This window comes from Mustelus asterias, chromosome 19, assembly GCF_964213995.1.
Source record: "Mustelus asterias chromosome 19, sMusAst1.hap1.1, whole genome shotgun sequence".
NCBI lineage: Eukaryota > Metazoa > Chordata > Chondrichthyes > Carcharhiniformes > Triakidae > Mustelus > Mustelus asterias.
In genome coordinates, this window is record NC_135819.1 from 13258948 (window position 1) to 13274075 (window position 15128).

The following is a 15128-nucleotide window of genomic DNA, read 5'->3' on the forward strand; positions in this document are numbered from 1 at the left end:
ATTGGCCATGCTGAAGTGCCTCTTAGTGTCCAAAGATGGGCAGGTCAGGTTGATTACCCATGTTAACTTGCCCCTTGGTGTCCAAAGATGTGCGGGTAAGGTGGATTGTCCATGCTAAATTGTCCCTTAGTGTCCAAAGATGTGCGGGTAAGGTGGATTGTCCATGCTAAATTGTCCCTTAGTGTCCAAAGATGTGCGGGTAAGGTGGATTGTCCATGCTAAATTGCCCCTTAGTGTCCAAAGATGTGTAAATTAGGGGGATTAGCGGGGTGAATGCGTGGGGTTACTGGGACAGGGTGGGCTGGAGAAAGATGTTCTGTTGGAGAGTTGGTACAGACTCGATGGGCCGAATGGCCTCCTTGTGCACTGTCGGGATTCTGTGAGTTCCAGCACTAACTGCTTTTACACAGATATCCAGCATTCGCGGTATTTCGATAAATTCTCCTGTTAATTTGCTGGAATAATCTGTACATTGAGGACATTAGCTGTTGTGTTTGTAAGATCTATGCTGTGTGTGAAGATTGTCTGGAACAGCGTCGACTGTAACTAACATTTCAACATGTATTCATTCCAAATGTCTATTACAGAGCTGAAATGCATGCAGCCAATGAAACGGAAACGCCGGTCAACGAGTCTAGTGGACGTTAAAGCAGCAAAGTGTATGTGTTTCTGATAGAAATCAAGTTTTAAGCTTATTTATTAGTCACAAGTAGGGCTTACAATAACACTGCAATGAAGTTACTAAGAAAAAAATTACAAAGAAATATTGCATTGGAATTAATCCCGGCGGCACGGTGGCACAGTGCTTAACACTGCTGCCCCACAGCGCCAGGGACCTGGGTTCAATTCCTGGCTTGAGTCACTGTCTGTGTGGAATCTGCACGTTCTCCTCGTGTCTGCATGGGTTTCCTCCAGTCGCTCCAGTTTCCTCCCACAGTCTGAAAGATGTGCAGGTTAGGGTGCATTGGCCGTGCTTAATTCTCCCTCAGTGTAACCCGAACAGGTGCCGGAGTGTGGCGACTGGGGGATTTTCACAGTAACTTCATTGCAGTGTTAATGTAAGCCTACTTGCGACTAATAAATGATCTTTTCTTTAAATAAACTTTACTTTAATTCATTGCTCGTTTAAAATAAATAAAGTGTTACACAGAGGGTGGTGGGTGCCTGGAACCCGCTGCCGGGGGAGGTAGTGGAAGCAGATACGGTAGTGACTTTTAAGGGGCGTCTTGACAAATACATGAATAGGATGGGAATAGAGGGATATGGTCCCCGGAAGGGGAGGGGATTTTAGCTCAGTTGGGCAGCATGGTCAGTGCAGGCTTGGAGGGCCGAAGGTCCTGTTCCTGTGCTGTAATTTTCTTTGTTCTTTGTTCTTTGTTCCTTCTGTAGTTCATACAAAAGCCCTGAACTGTTAAACAGCTCAGGAAAGTGACTTACACATTTGTTATGTTCCTTGAAATCATTCAAACTTATTTCTCAAAGGTCATATTTCTCTTCCCTCTCTTTGGTACCTGCATATTTACACTCCCGGTTTGTTTCATTTTAAATTCAGTGATGAATTACAAAGAAGTGCTTCTCAGGAAATGTTGCAACGCAGGACTGAAGAAGAGCATCATGGGATTTTCATGCGCTAAGAGGGAAAGAAAAATAGTATCTGGCGTCAAATGTAAAGCCGCGTTCCTTGATTGTTGCAACCATGTCCAAAAGTTTCGGGAAGAACGTGCCAAAATTCAAATGACTTTAGCCAGAAGTAAGTATCAGTAATTTCTCCAGGTCGTAACCCAATGAAAGGACATTTTTTTTGAAGTAACATGTCCAGTGAGTGCCATAGAGTCATAGAGTCATAGAGGTTTACAGCATGGAAACAGGCCCTTTGGCCCAACTTGTCCATGCTGCTCTTTTTTTCTTAAATCCTTAAGCTAATCCCAATTGCCCGCATTTGGCCCATATCCTTCTATACCCAACATACCCATGTAACTATCTAAATCCTTTTTAAAAGACAATATTGTACCCGCCTCTACTACTACCTCTGGCAGCTGGTTCCAGACACTCACCACCCTCTGCGTGAAAAAATTGCCCCTCTGGACCCTTTTGTATCCCTCCCCTCTCATCTTAAACCTATGCCCTCTAGTTTTAGACTCCCCTACCTTTGGGAAAAGATATTGACTATCTAGCTGATCTGTGCCTCTCATTATTGTATAGACCTCTATAAGATCACCCCTCAGCCTCCAGAGAAAAAAGTCCCAGTCTATCCAGCCTCTCCTTATAACTCAAACCATCAAGTCCCGGAAGCATCCTAGTAAATCTTTTCTGCATTCTTTCTCGTTTAATAATATCCTTTCTATAATAGGGTGACCAGAACTGCACACAGTATTCCAAGTGTGGCCTTACCAATGTCTTGTACAACTTCAACAAGATATTCCAACACCTGTATTCAATGTTCTGACCGATGAACCCAAGCATGCCGAATGCCTTCTTCACTATTCTTTTTCACCACTTTATTTATCCTTCAGAATGTTAATCTTTGAACACTTCTTAAGATGGAGAAAAGATAAAGATATCTTTGATTTGATTTATTATTGTCACATGTATTGGGATACAGTGAAAAGTATTGTTTCTTGCGCGCTATAGAGACAAAACATACCGTTCATAGAGAAGGAAACGAGAGAGTGCAGAATGTAGTGTTACAGTCATAGCTCAGATGCAGAGAAAGATCAACTTAATGCACGGTTAGTCCATTGTAAAGTCTGATGGCAGCAGGGAAGAAGCTGTTCTTGAGTCGGTTGGTACGTGACCTCAGACTTTTGTATCTTTTTCCCCAAAGGAAGAAGGTGGAAGAGAGAATGTCCGGGGTGCGTGGGGGTCCTTAATTATGCTGGCTGCTTTGCCGAGGCAGCAGGAAGTGTAGACAGAGTCAATGGATGGGAGGCTGGTTTGCGTGATAGATTGGGCTACATTCACGATCTTTTGTCGTTCTTTGTGGTCTTGGGCAGAGCAGGAGCCAGACCAAGCTGTGATACAACCAGAAAGAATGCTTTCTATGGTGCATCTGTAAAAGTTGGTGAGGGTCGTAGCTAACATGCTAAATTTCCTTAGTCTTCTGAGAAAGTCTTTCCTCGTAGAGAGGTGTTTGGGTAGGGATTTTGTTTAGAAACATCGAAAATCGATGCCGGAGGAGGCCATTCGGCCCTTCGAGCCTGCCCCACCATTCAATATGATCATGGCTGATCATACACTTTCAGCATCCCACTCCTGCTTTCTCTCCATTCCCTTTGATCCCTTTAGCCACAGGGGTCACGTCCAACTCCCTCTTCAACGTATCTAATGAACTGGCCCCCAGCAGCTTTCTGTGGTGAAGAATTCCACAGGTTCACAACTCTCTGAGTGAAGAAGTTCTTCCTCATCTTCGTCTTGAATGGCTTACCCCTTATTCTTAGACTGTGACCCCTAGTTCTGGACTTCCCCAACATTTTTCCTGTATCAGGCCTGTCCAGTCCCTTCAAGATTTTATATGTTTCTATGAGATAAACATGTGGGTAGTTGGGCAAGCAGTACGTAACAGTAAATGGCTACCCGCTCTATTCCTCGCTCTGTATTCAATTCCACTGACTGCACTAGTATATATTTTTTTATTCACTTGTGAGACATGGGCGTCACTGGCTGGCCAGCATTTATTGCCCATACCTAGTCGCCCTTGAACTGAACGTCTTTCAGAGGGCAGTTGAGAGTCAACCACATTGCTGTGGCTCTGGAGTCACATGTGGGCCAGACCGGGTAAGGAAGGCAGATTTCCTTCCCTAAATGACATTAGCGAACCAGATGGGTTTTTCCAACAATCGACAATTGTTTCATGGTCACCGTCAGGTTCTCAATTCCAGATATTTTTTATTGAATTCAAATTCCACCACCTGCCATGGTGGGATTCGAACCCGGGTCCCCAGAACATTAGCTGAGTTTTTGGATTAATAGTTTAGCAATAATACCACTAGGCCATCGCCTCCCAGTTCAATTAAATGCTTCATCCTGCATGGTATTCTAGTTGCCATCGAGAAGGTAGAAAGTATTCCATTACATTCCTGATTTGTAAATGGGGGACAGGCTTTGGGGAGCTCATGTAGTTAGTTATCCAGGACAGAATTCTCAAACTCTCTTAACTTGCTCTTGTAATGTGACTAGTCCAGTTAATTTTTGTATTTAGTCTTTGGAGGCAGAATTCCCTTCACCAAAGCCTCTTTATTTCCAATTCCAACAGCAGTACACAGAGTGCTCGCAATCAGCAGTCTACCTTCGGGAGCACCAGAGGAACTGACACTCCCAGTTAAATACAAGGAAAAGACTCCCTGATTGGCCCATCAATTGACTCATTAATCAGAGAGTTCATACTCCAATAGGCCAACCTCAATGGCCTGATCGAAGTCATTACCCTTGGATATTCAATTCCCTAATCTGGTTTCCCTTCAACCATGTCTCAGTAATCGTCACCAAATCATAACCAATTGTATCTATTTGTACTGTTAGCTCGTCAAGGTTATTCCGAATGCTTTGTGCATTCAGAGTCTTTGGGTGGAACCTTACAGCTGTTCCGGCCAGTGGCATTTTCCAGTCCCGCTGCAGTGAACGGAGATTTGGGTCAGCACCGAATTCTCCATCCTCGCCGCAGTGACAGTGGGGCATAAACCACCAGTAAGATCGCACCCTTTAAGTTTCTTCTGTTATCAAATTTCCCTTGAACGGTTCCTGGGTGTAATACGAATAAGTTTATTTATTAGTGTCACAAGGAGACTTACATGAACACTGCGATGAAGTTACTGAGAAAATTCCCGAGTCGCAACACTCCCTCAGTGTTACCTGAACAGGCGCCGGAGTGTGGCGACTGGGGGAATGTAAACTGACTTGTGACTAATTAATAAACTTTACAATTACCAGCAATTTATGTTCAATTTTAAGAAGGGGAAAGATTAAGGTTTATTCTCATAAACTCCCACACTTACCTTGACTCCAAATATCCACTCTTTTCCGCTAATGCTCAGAATATCTTACTAATTACCATTTCCACTCTTCCTTAGGTGATGACGATGATTACTATTCTCCATATGAGGATATTATATCCAGGAGTGACTTTCCAGAAAGTTGGCTGTGGATATTGAGGACACTGCCCACAAGTGACAGAGGAGGGTACAAATTATTATTATTGCACAGATTATTGGTCATTTGTAAGATTGTGTGGGATTGGCACTGCTTCTTATGGTTTTATACATGAAATTGTCACTCAGTAGGATTCTTTCAGTCCAACGGGTGGCACGGTGGCGCAGTGGTTAGCACTGCTGCCTCACAGCGCCAGGGACCCGGTTCATTTCCAGCCTTGGGTCACTGTCTGTGTGGAGTCTGCACGTTCTCCCCGTGAGTGCGCAGGTTCTCTTTGGATGCTCCGGTTTCCTCCCACAGTCCGAAAGACGTGCTGGTTAGGGTGGATTGGCCGTGCTAAGTTCTCCCTCAGTGTACCCGAACAGGCGCCAGAGTGTGGCGACTAGGAGATTTTCACAGTAACTTCATTACAGTGTTAATGTAAGCCTACTTGTGACTAATAGGGCAGAGGGGACAGCATGGTGGCACAGTGGTTAGCACTGCTGCCTCACAGTGCCAGAGACCCGGGTTCAATTCTGGCCTCGGGTCACTGTCTGTGCGGAGTCTGCATGTTCACCCCGTGTCTGCGTGGGTTTCCTCCGGGTGCTCCGGTTTCCTTCCACAATCCAAAGATGTGCGGGTTAGGTGGATTGGCCATGATAAATTGCTCCTTAGTGTCAGGGGGATTAGCAGGGTAAATATGTCGCGCTACGGGGCTTGGGTGGGATTGTTGTCGGTACTTGCTCAATGGGCCAAATGGCCTCCTTCTACACTGTATAGATCCTATGAAGGCCGGAGAGGTTTAATTATCAGGAGCCAAAGAGACAAGTAAAGAAATCGGAGGGCAAAAGAAAGCAATAAGATAAGGACGTGTTCCTTGAGCTTGCGTTGAGCTTCTCTGAAGCAGGCCAAGGACAGAGAGGTTAGAGTGGGAGCAAAGTGAAGAATTGAAATGAGGAGCCACAGTAAGCTCAGAGTCATGCTTAAGAATTGAATGGAGATATTATACAAAGCAGCTAGCCAATCTCCCAGTGTCAATAAAGCCACATTATGAGCAGCAAATACTGTATTCTAAATTGAAAGAAGTGTCAAGTAAACACTAGTTTACTTGGAAGAAGTGTTTGGGGCCTTGGGAGTTCAACATATAGAACGTAGAACAATACGGCACAGGAACAGGCCCATCAGCCCACAATGTTGTGTTGAACATGACGCCAAATTAAACTAATCCCGTCTGCCTGCCCTTGATCCACATCCCTCTATTACTTACATATTCACGCGCTTATCTGAAAGCTCCTTAAACCCCCCTATCATATCTGCCTCCAGCAACACCCCTGGCAGCCGGTTCCAGACACCTACCACTCCCTGTGTAAAAGACTTACTCTCACATCTCCTTTAAACTTTCCCCCTCTCGCCTTAAGTGCGTGCCCCCTAGTAATAGACATTTCAACTCTGGGGAGAAAGATTCTGACTGTCAACCCTATCTATGCCTCTCATAATTTTATAGACTTCTATCAGGTCTCCCCTCAGCCTCGGTCACTCCAGAGAAAACAACCTGAGTTTATCCAGCCTCTCTTTATAGCTCAGACCCTCTAATCCATGCAACATCCTGGTAAACCTCTTCTGCCCCCCCTCCAAAGCCCCCACATCCTTCCTGTAATGTGGTGTCTCGAATGGAATGTGATACTCTAAATACGGCCTAACCAAAATTTTATAAAGCTTCAACATGACATCTTGACTCTTGTACCCAATGCCCCAAACAATAAAGGCAAGCATGCCTAATGCCTTCTTTACCACCTTGTCTACTACTTGCGTGGCCAGTTTCAGGGAGCTATGGACTTGAACCCCAAGATCCTTCTGTACATCAATGCTGCTCAGGAAGGAGGTAAAAGGACAGGAATTGCATCTCCTGTGCTAGCATGGAAAGATGCCTTCGGAAGGGACCAGTCTGTTGGGAGTGGGTGAGGATTGGATCAGGTTGTTGTGAAGGGGCAACATCCTTTGGGATGCTTGGAAAGGAGAGAAAGAGAAGTTGGTTTGGTGGTGGTATCATTCTGGGAGTGTTGGAATGGCTGGGCATGATCCATTGAATATGGATGCTGGTGGATGGAAGGAGAGGGAACCCTATTGTACTGCGGGGAGGGAGTGGAAAGTACACACAGTCAGAGGCCTTGTCAATCGTAGTGGGCCAGGTGGAGTTTAAGGTAGAGAAAGATATATTGCGAACACAAGTATGAGGAAAGGCTGAGGGACTTGAGGTTGTTTTCGTCAGAGAGAAGAAGGTTAAGAGGTGACTTAATAGAGGCATACAAGATGATCAGAGGATTAGATAGGGTGGATAGTGACAGCCTTTTTCCTCGGATGGTGTTGGCTAGCACGAGGGGACATAGCTTTAAATTGAGGGGTGAGGGATGTAGGACAGATGTTAGAGGTAGGTTCTTTACTCAGAGAGTAGTAAGGGCGTGGAATGCCCTGCCTGCAGCAGTAGTGGACTCGTCAACATTAAGAGCATTCAAATGGTTATTGGATAAACATATGGATGATATTGGAATAGTGTAGATTAGAGGGGCTTTAGATTGGTTCCACTGGTCGGCGCAACATCGAGGGCTGAAGGGCCTGTACTGCGCTGTAATGTTCTATGTTCTATGTTCTAAGTATGGAAGATTGCATGGTCAAAATAGATGGTGTGGAGAGATGAGAAACTTGGAGAGTGGAATAGGGTAATTACAGGAAGCAGCATAGGAGGATGCAAAGTCAAAAGAATAGTTTGCTTGAAAGCCTCCTCTCAGAAATGGAGACAAAGAAGTTAATGCACCCTAACCAGCACATCTTCCGGACTGTGGGAGTAAAGCGGAGGAAACCTATGCAGACATGGGGAGAACATGCAGACTCCGCACAGACAGTGATCCAAGCCGGGAATTGAACCCGGGTCCCTGGCACTGAGCCACCGTGCTGCCCACTGCCTGCCCTGGAGTTGAAGGAAAAGCATCACGTGGAGGTACGGGAAAGGTGGACACTGGAAGCAAAGGGCACTGAGGTTTTTCAGTTCAGGAGACAATCTTGACACAGTCCTGGTGTGAAAGTGACCCATTAATTGTCCTTTTTGTGTGACGCTGGTTGAGGGATATTGGCCAGGGCAATCAGGGAACTCTCCCGCTATTCGCGTCTGTAGGATATTTATATTTATCTGAGGGGGCAGACAGAGGGCAGCACAATGGTTAGACCATAAAACCATGAGACATAGGAGCAGAATTAGGCAACTCGGCCCATCGAGTCTGCTCCGCCATTCAATCATGGCTGATATTTTTCTCATGCCCATTCTCCTGCCTTTTCCCCATAACCCCTGATCCCCTTATTAATCAAGAACCTATCTATCTCTGTCTTAAAAGGTCATAAAGTGTCTTAGCTCTGCTGCCTCACAGCCATGATGTGGAGATGCCGGCGTTGGACTGGGGTAAACACAGTAAGAAGTTTAACAACACCAGGTTAAAGTCCAACAGGCTTATTTGGTAGCAAAAGCCACACAAGCTTTCGAAGCTCTAAGCCCCTCACAGCACCAGGGACTCGGGTCCGATTCCCGGCTTGGGCCACTGTCTGTGTGGAGTCTGCATGTTCTCCCCATGTCTGCGTGGGTTTCCTGCGGGTGCTCCAGTTTCCTCCCACAGTCCAAAGATGTGCTGGTTAGGGTGCATTGGCCATGGTAAATTCTCCCTCATTGTACCTGAACAGGCACCGGAGTGTGGCAACTAGGGGATTTTCACAGTGACTTCATTGCAGTGTTAATGTAAGCCTACTTGTGACACTAATAAATAAAATGGTTTGCACAATCTTGAATATAGGTAGCGTTCAAATAAAGGATCGCAATAGTCGTTGATTTCAATAAGAAGTGATAATTTCAAGGTGTTAATGGGTTTAGTCAAGAAGCACTCAATGGAAATATATTTTTATTTTTCTTAATCAGCACTGTCACAAAGGATGTATCTGGTTTCCTTAAAGACTCGATCACTACCTGGGAAATTCAAGCTGTCAGCGTGTCACCACAGAAAGGTAAGTCGTTTTCAGATTAGGAGTTTTTGAGAAATGCCTTTGTGCGATGGAACTTGCTATAATGTGGAGATGCCGGCGTTGGACTGGGGTGGGCACAGTAAGAAGTCTCACAACACCAGGTTAAAGTCCAACAGGTTTATTTGGAATCACGAGCTTTTGGAGCGCTGCTCCTTCGTCAGGTGAGTGGAGAGGTGGGTTCACACCCTGTGGTGAACCATCGTTGGTTACCACTGTGGGGTTATTCCAATGTTACTGTTGGGTTAGGGTGTTGACACTGTGGGGTTGTTATAATGTTGTTATTGGGTTAGGGTGTTTACACTGTGGGATTAATATACCTGTGGTGGATGCTGTTATGGCACATCCCGGTCGGGCCCCGCCTCCTGGGGAGAGGTATAAGACCCGCTGCTCAGGCGGGACCCCTCCAGTCTGGAATGGTGTACTCGTGTTTAGATAGTTCCATTGTTTGTCAATAAAAGCCTTCAATCGCTGAAGCCTTGTACCTCGTGCTTGATTGTCGCGCATCAATTTTATTGACAAACACAAAACTCTCGACAGTAAAGAGAGTATGGAGCAAATGCTGAAACCAGAGCGTCTGACGCTGGACCCACGTGCGGTCGATGCCTCTAACACCTTCGACCACTGGCTGAAGTGTTTCGAGGACTACCTGGCGGCCTCTGCAGCAGTTACTACGGACGACGACAGACTCCAGGTCCTCCACGCGAGGGTAAGCGACACGGTCTATCTCGCGATTCGTGCGGCCACCACTTACCCGAGGGCCATCGAGCTCTTGAAAAAACGATACACAAGACCACCCAACGAGATTCACGCTCGTTACCTCCTCGCTACACGACGTCGGCAGTCGGGCGAAACCATGGAGGACTACGCCAATGAGCTCTTGCAGCTTGCCAGGGGCTGCGACTGCAAAGCTGTGTCGGCTGAGCAGTACATGTACGACCTCGCCCGAGATGCGTTTGTGGCAGGGGTAGGGTCCTCGTACATCCGGCTTAAGCTATTGGAGAAAGGGAACCTCAACCTGACCCAAGCGATGGAGATGGCTGAGATACTGGAGGCAGCGTCGAAAAGCTTGGCTCTGTACCCCGAAGACCACGTGGAGACAACGTGGCAGGAGCAAGCACAAATCCCTCCTCGCCCCACGGGCTCGCGCTCCCATATCGACCCGACGACGGCGGCAGCTCCAGGCGGCCAGCGGTGCTATTTTTGCGGAGGAGCCAAGCATCCACGGCAACAGTGTCCAGCCAAAGCGGTGGTCTGCAGTCAGTGCGGTAAAAAGGGGCACTACGCGAAAGTCTGCAGATCGAAGCCCAAGAACGGCAGTGCAGCCTGTGACCCTCCAGAGCGGAGACAATCTCCTTCGGCGTCGCAGTATCCACGAGGTCCGATCACGTGCGAATCCAGGACGACGCCATCGTGGCTGGCGGAGGAGGAGGATGACCACCAGGAGTCGCTACGCTTGGCGCCCTCACCCACGTGCGATTCATGGGGGCGGCCATCGTGGTCGACGACGACCAGGAGCGACCAGCAGGGGTCCTCAGTATCAACCTCGGCTGCCTGCAGTGACGTCCAAGGGCCAACGGTGGCGTCGACCTCTCTGGACCAGACAAAGCATCACAGGCTTGACTGTTCGATGATGAACATCAAGGTAAATGGTCGTACTGTGTATTGTCTGTTTGACAGTGGGAGCACCAAGAGTTTTATTCACCCTGACACTGCAAAGAGGTGTGGACTCCGGGTTCTACCTGCCAAACAGACAATTTCTATGGCATCACAGTCCCGGTCTGTACCGATCCAAGGACGTTGTGTGGTAACCCTGGAGGTGCAGGGCACAATTTACGAGCGATACAGGCTCCTTGTGTTGCCGCACCTTTGCGCGCCAATTCTCCTCGGATTAAACTTTATGGTCCACATGAAGAGTGTGATCCTACAGTACGGTGGGCCACTCCCTTCGCTGGCAGTAGGGAATCAGCCGCAGCCTCCAAATTGTCCAAAGCGCCCCGCATGCAATCTTTCCACACTAAAGATCACCACACCCTCTGTATTTAAGAATCTGGTACCAGGCTGCAAGCCCATCGCTACTAAAAGTAGGCGTTACAGCGCTGAAGACCGGATCTTCATTAGATCTGAGGTTCAGCGGCTCCTCAAAGAAGGGATCATACAGCCCAGTGCTAGTCCGTGGAGAGCGCAGGTCGTGGTGGTTAAAAGCGGGAACAAACCCCGGATGGTCATCGACTACAGTCAGACCATTAACCGTTATACGCAGCTGGATGCGTATCCTCTCCCGCGCATATCTGATATGGTCAATCAGATTGCGCAGTACCGGGTGTTCTCCACCATAGACCTTAAGTCCGCCTACCACCAACTCCCCATCCGCCCAGAGGACCGACAATATACGGCTTTTGAGGCGGATGATCGTCTGTATCAGTTTCTTAGGGTTCCATTTGGTGTCACCAATGGGGTCTCGGTCTTCCAGCGTGCTATGGACCGAATGGTGGACCAGAACAGGTTGCGGGCTACCTTCCCGTACCTGGATAACGTCACCATCTGCGGCCATGACCAGCAGGACCATGACACAAACCTCCAGAACTTTCTGCGCACTGCGTCTCGCCTGAATCTGACCTATAACAGGGAGAAGTGTGTATTCCGTACGCGCAGGTTAGCTATCCTGGGATACGTGGTGGAAAACGGGGTCATCGGCCCTGATCCAGACCGTATGCGCCCCCTTACTGAACTTCCCTTGCCCGCTAGCGCAAAAGCACTGAGGAGATGCCTCGGCTTTTTTTCTTATTATGCGCAGTGGGTCCCCAACTACGCGGACAAAGCCCGTCCGCTCATCAAGTCCACGACGTTCCCACTCACGCCGGAGGCCCAATTGGCCTTCAAGGCTTTGAAAAGTGACATTGCGAAAGCCACGATGCACGCGGTGGATGAATCCATCCCTTTTCAGGTGGAAAGTGATGCATCGGATTTCGCCCTGGCCGCCACACTGAACCAGGCAGGCAGGCCCGTCGCGTTTTTTTTCCGCACCCTTCAAGGCCCCGAAATTCGGCATTCAGCGGTGGAGAAGGAGGCTCAGGCTATTGTGGAGGCCATCAGACACTGGCGCCATTACCTGGCGGGGAAGCGGTTCACCCTGATCACGGATCAACGATCCGTGGCGTTTATGTTCAGTAATACGCAGAGGGGCAAGATCAAGAATGATAAGATCTTGCGGTGGAGAATTGAGCTCTCCACCTATAATTACGATATTATGTATCGTCCAGGGAAACTCAATGAGCCCTCGGATGCCCTCTCGCGCGGAACATGCGCTATCATGCAGGAGGACCGCTTGAACGCCCTCCATAATGACCTGTGCCATCCTGGGGTCACTCGGATCTACCACTTCATAAAAGCCCGCAACCTGCCCTACTCGGTGGAGGATGTCACGTCTGTAACGAGAAGCTGTCGGATTTGCGCGGAATGCAAACCGCACTTTTATCGACCTGACCGGGCACAATTGGTCAAGGCCACTCGCCCCTTCGAGAGGCTGAGTGTGGATTTTAAGGGCCCCCTTCCCTCAACGGACCGGAATGTGTATTTTCTCAATATCATAGATGAATACTCCCGGTTCCCGTTTGTTGTTCCCTGTGCGGACACGTCGACTGCCACAGTGATTAAGGCATTCAGTGATCTTTTTACCCTGTTCGGGTACCCCTGCTACATACATAGCGACAGGGGCTCGTCGTTCATGAGTAACGACTTGAGGCAATTCCTGCTCTCATTCGGGATTGCCTCTAGTAGAACCACGAGCTACAACCCTAGGGGTAACGGACAGGTGGAGAGAGAGAATGCTACAGTCTGGAAGGCTGTCCTATTGGCGCTGAAGTCCAGGGGCCTTCCAGTCTCCCGTTGGCAGGAGGTCCTTCCAAATGCGCTTCATTCCATTCGCTCCCTCCTGTGTACGGCAACCAATGCTACTCCCCACGAGAGGATGTTCTCATTCCCTCGGAAGTCGTCCTCGGGGATCTCCTTACCAGCCTGGTTGACGTACCCAGGACCCGTCCTTCTGCGGCGACATGTGAGGGCCCGCAAGTCCGACCCCTTGGTCGAACCGGTCCAACTTCTCCACGCCAACCCTCAGTATGCCTATGTGGCATATCCTGACGGGCGAGAGGACACGGTCTCGATTCGAGACCTGGCGCCCGCAGGGGACGTAGCAACTCCTGTCGCTCCTATACCCCCTGTCACGAATCCCCTATCACTTCTTTCTTCCCCGGACGTGGCGCGGTCAGCACCGGGACCAGTGCATAACAGTTATACTCCCATGTACAGCTTGCCTGAGACTCGGAGATCGGCGCCACCACAGAAGGTACCGGGATCCCCTGCACCACCGCTTCACCAGGGTCAACCGGCCCGGGAGTCCTCGAGGGGACAGCCGGACGCTGTTTTGGAGAGAACGCCACCGCAAGCACCTGCTCCGGTGTCGCAACCGGTGTTGAGGAGATCACAGTGACGGTGCGGTCCTCCAGACCGTCTGGACTTGTAGATTTTTTTTTGTATATATGTAAACTGTTTTCGCACCCCGCCGGCCTTGTTTTCAAAGGAGGGGTGAATGTGGTGAACCATCGTTGGTTACCACTGTGGGGTTATTCCAATGTTACTGTTGGGTTAGGGTGTTGACACTGTGGGGTTGTTATAATGTTGTTATTGGGTTAAGGTGTTTACACTGTGGGATTAATATACCTGTGGTGGATGCTGTTGTGGCACATCCCGGTCTGGCCCCGCCTCCTGGGGAGAGGTATAAGACCCTCTGCTCAGGCGGGACCCCTCCAGTCTGGAATGGTGTACTCGTGTTTAGATAGTTCCATTGTTTGTCAATAAAAGCCTTCAATCGCTGAAGCCTTGTACCTCGTGCTTGATTGTCGCGCATCACACCCACCGTTAGGCAATGTTAGGGGCAACGCTCATCAGGGGCAACGCTCACCTGTTTTGACCTGATGAAGGGGCAACGCTTCGAAAGCTCGTGCTACCAAATAAACCTGTTGGACTTTAACCTGCTGTTGTGAGACTATTTACAATGTCCTGGGGACACGGGTTCAAATCCCGCCACGGCAGCTGGTGGAATTTGAATTCAATAAAAAGTATCTGGAATTTAGAATCTGCTGATGACCATGAAACGATTGTTGGAAAAATCCATCTGGTTCACTAATGTCCCTTTAGGGAAGGAAATCTGCCGTCCTTACCCGGTCTGGCCTACATGTGACTCCAGAACCACAGCAATATGGTTGACTCTTAACTGCCCTCCAAGGGCAACTATGAACGGGCAATAAATGCTGGCCAGCCAGCGACGCCCATGTCCCATGAATGAATTAAAAAAATGCAAGAACATGGCAGGTTTTGTAAAGCCCCCAAATGTGTTGCTCAGTGATTGCCTAACTGAAACAAGCTGAAGCATCGCCACTTTGGACTCGAGACTGTGAAAGCCTTTTATTTGTTAATGGGCTGTGGGTATTACTGGCAAGGCAGAATTTATTGATTTGATTTATTATTGTCACATGTATTAGTATGCAGTGAAAAGTATTGTTTCTTGCGCACTATACAGACAAAGCATACCGTTCATAGAGAAGGAAAGGAGAGAGTGCAGAATGTAGTGTTACAGTCATAGCTAGAGTGTAGAGAAAGATCAACTGAATGCAAGGTAAGTCCATTCAAAAGTCTGACGGCAGTAGGGAAGAAGCTGTTCTTGATTCGGTTGGTACGTGACCTCAGACTTTTGTATCTTTTTCCTGATGGAAGAATGTGGAAGAGAGAATGTCCGGGGTGCGTGGAGTCCTTAATTATGCTGGCTGCTTTTCCTGAGGCAGCGGGAAGTGTAGACAGAGTCAATGGATGGGAGGCTGGTTTGAGTGATGGATTGGGCTACATTCACGACCTTTTGTAGTTTCTTGCTCATCCCTAATTGCCTT

General features: G+C 48.3%; 1 protein-coding gene across 1 annotated transcript in view; it reads left to right on the top strand.

Annotated features, from left to right (window-relative positions):
- LOC144507772 (venom factor-like) overlaps positions 1–15128 on the top strand; it is a 113096-nt gene that overhangs the window by 39447 nt on the left and 58521 nt on the right. Inside the window, exons 16-19 of the mRNA XM_078235048.1 lie at positions 588–659; positions 1553–1750; positions 5067–5175; positions 9083–9168. Of these exons, the coding sequence (XP_078091174.1) occupies positions 588–659; positions 1553–1750; positions 5067–5175; positions 9083–9168 (465 nt within the window). The remainder of the gene's footprint in view (positions 1–587; positions 660–1552; positions 1751–5066; positions 5176–9082; positions 9169–15128) is intronic.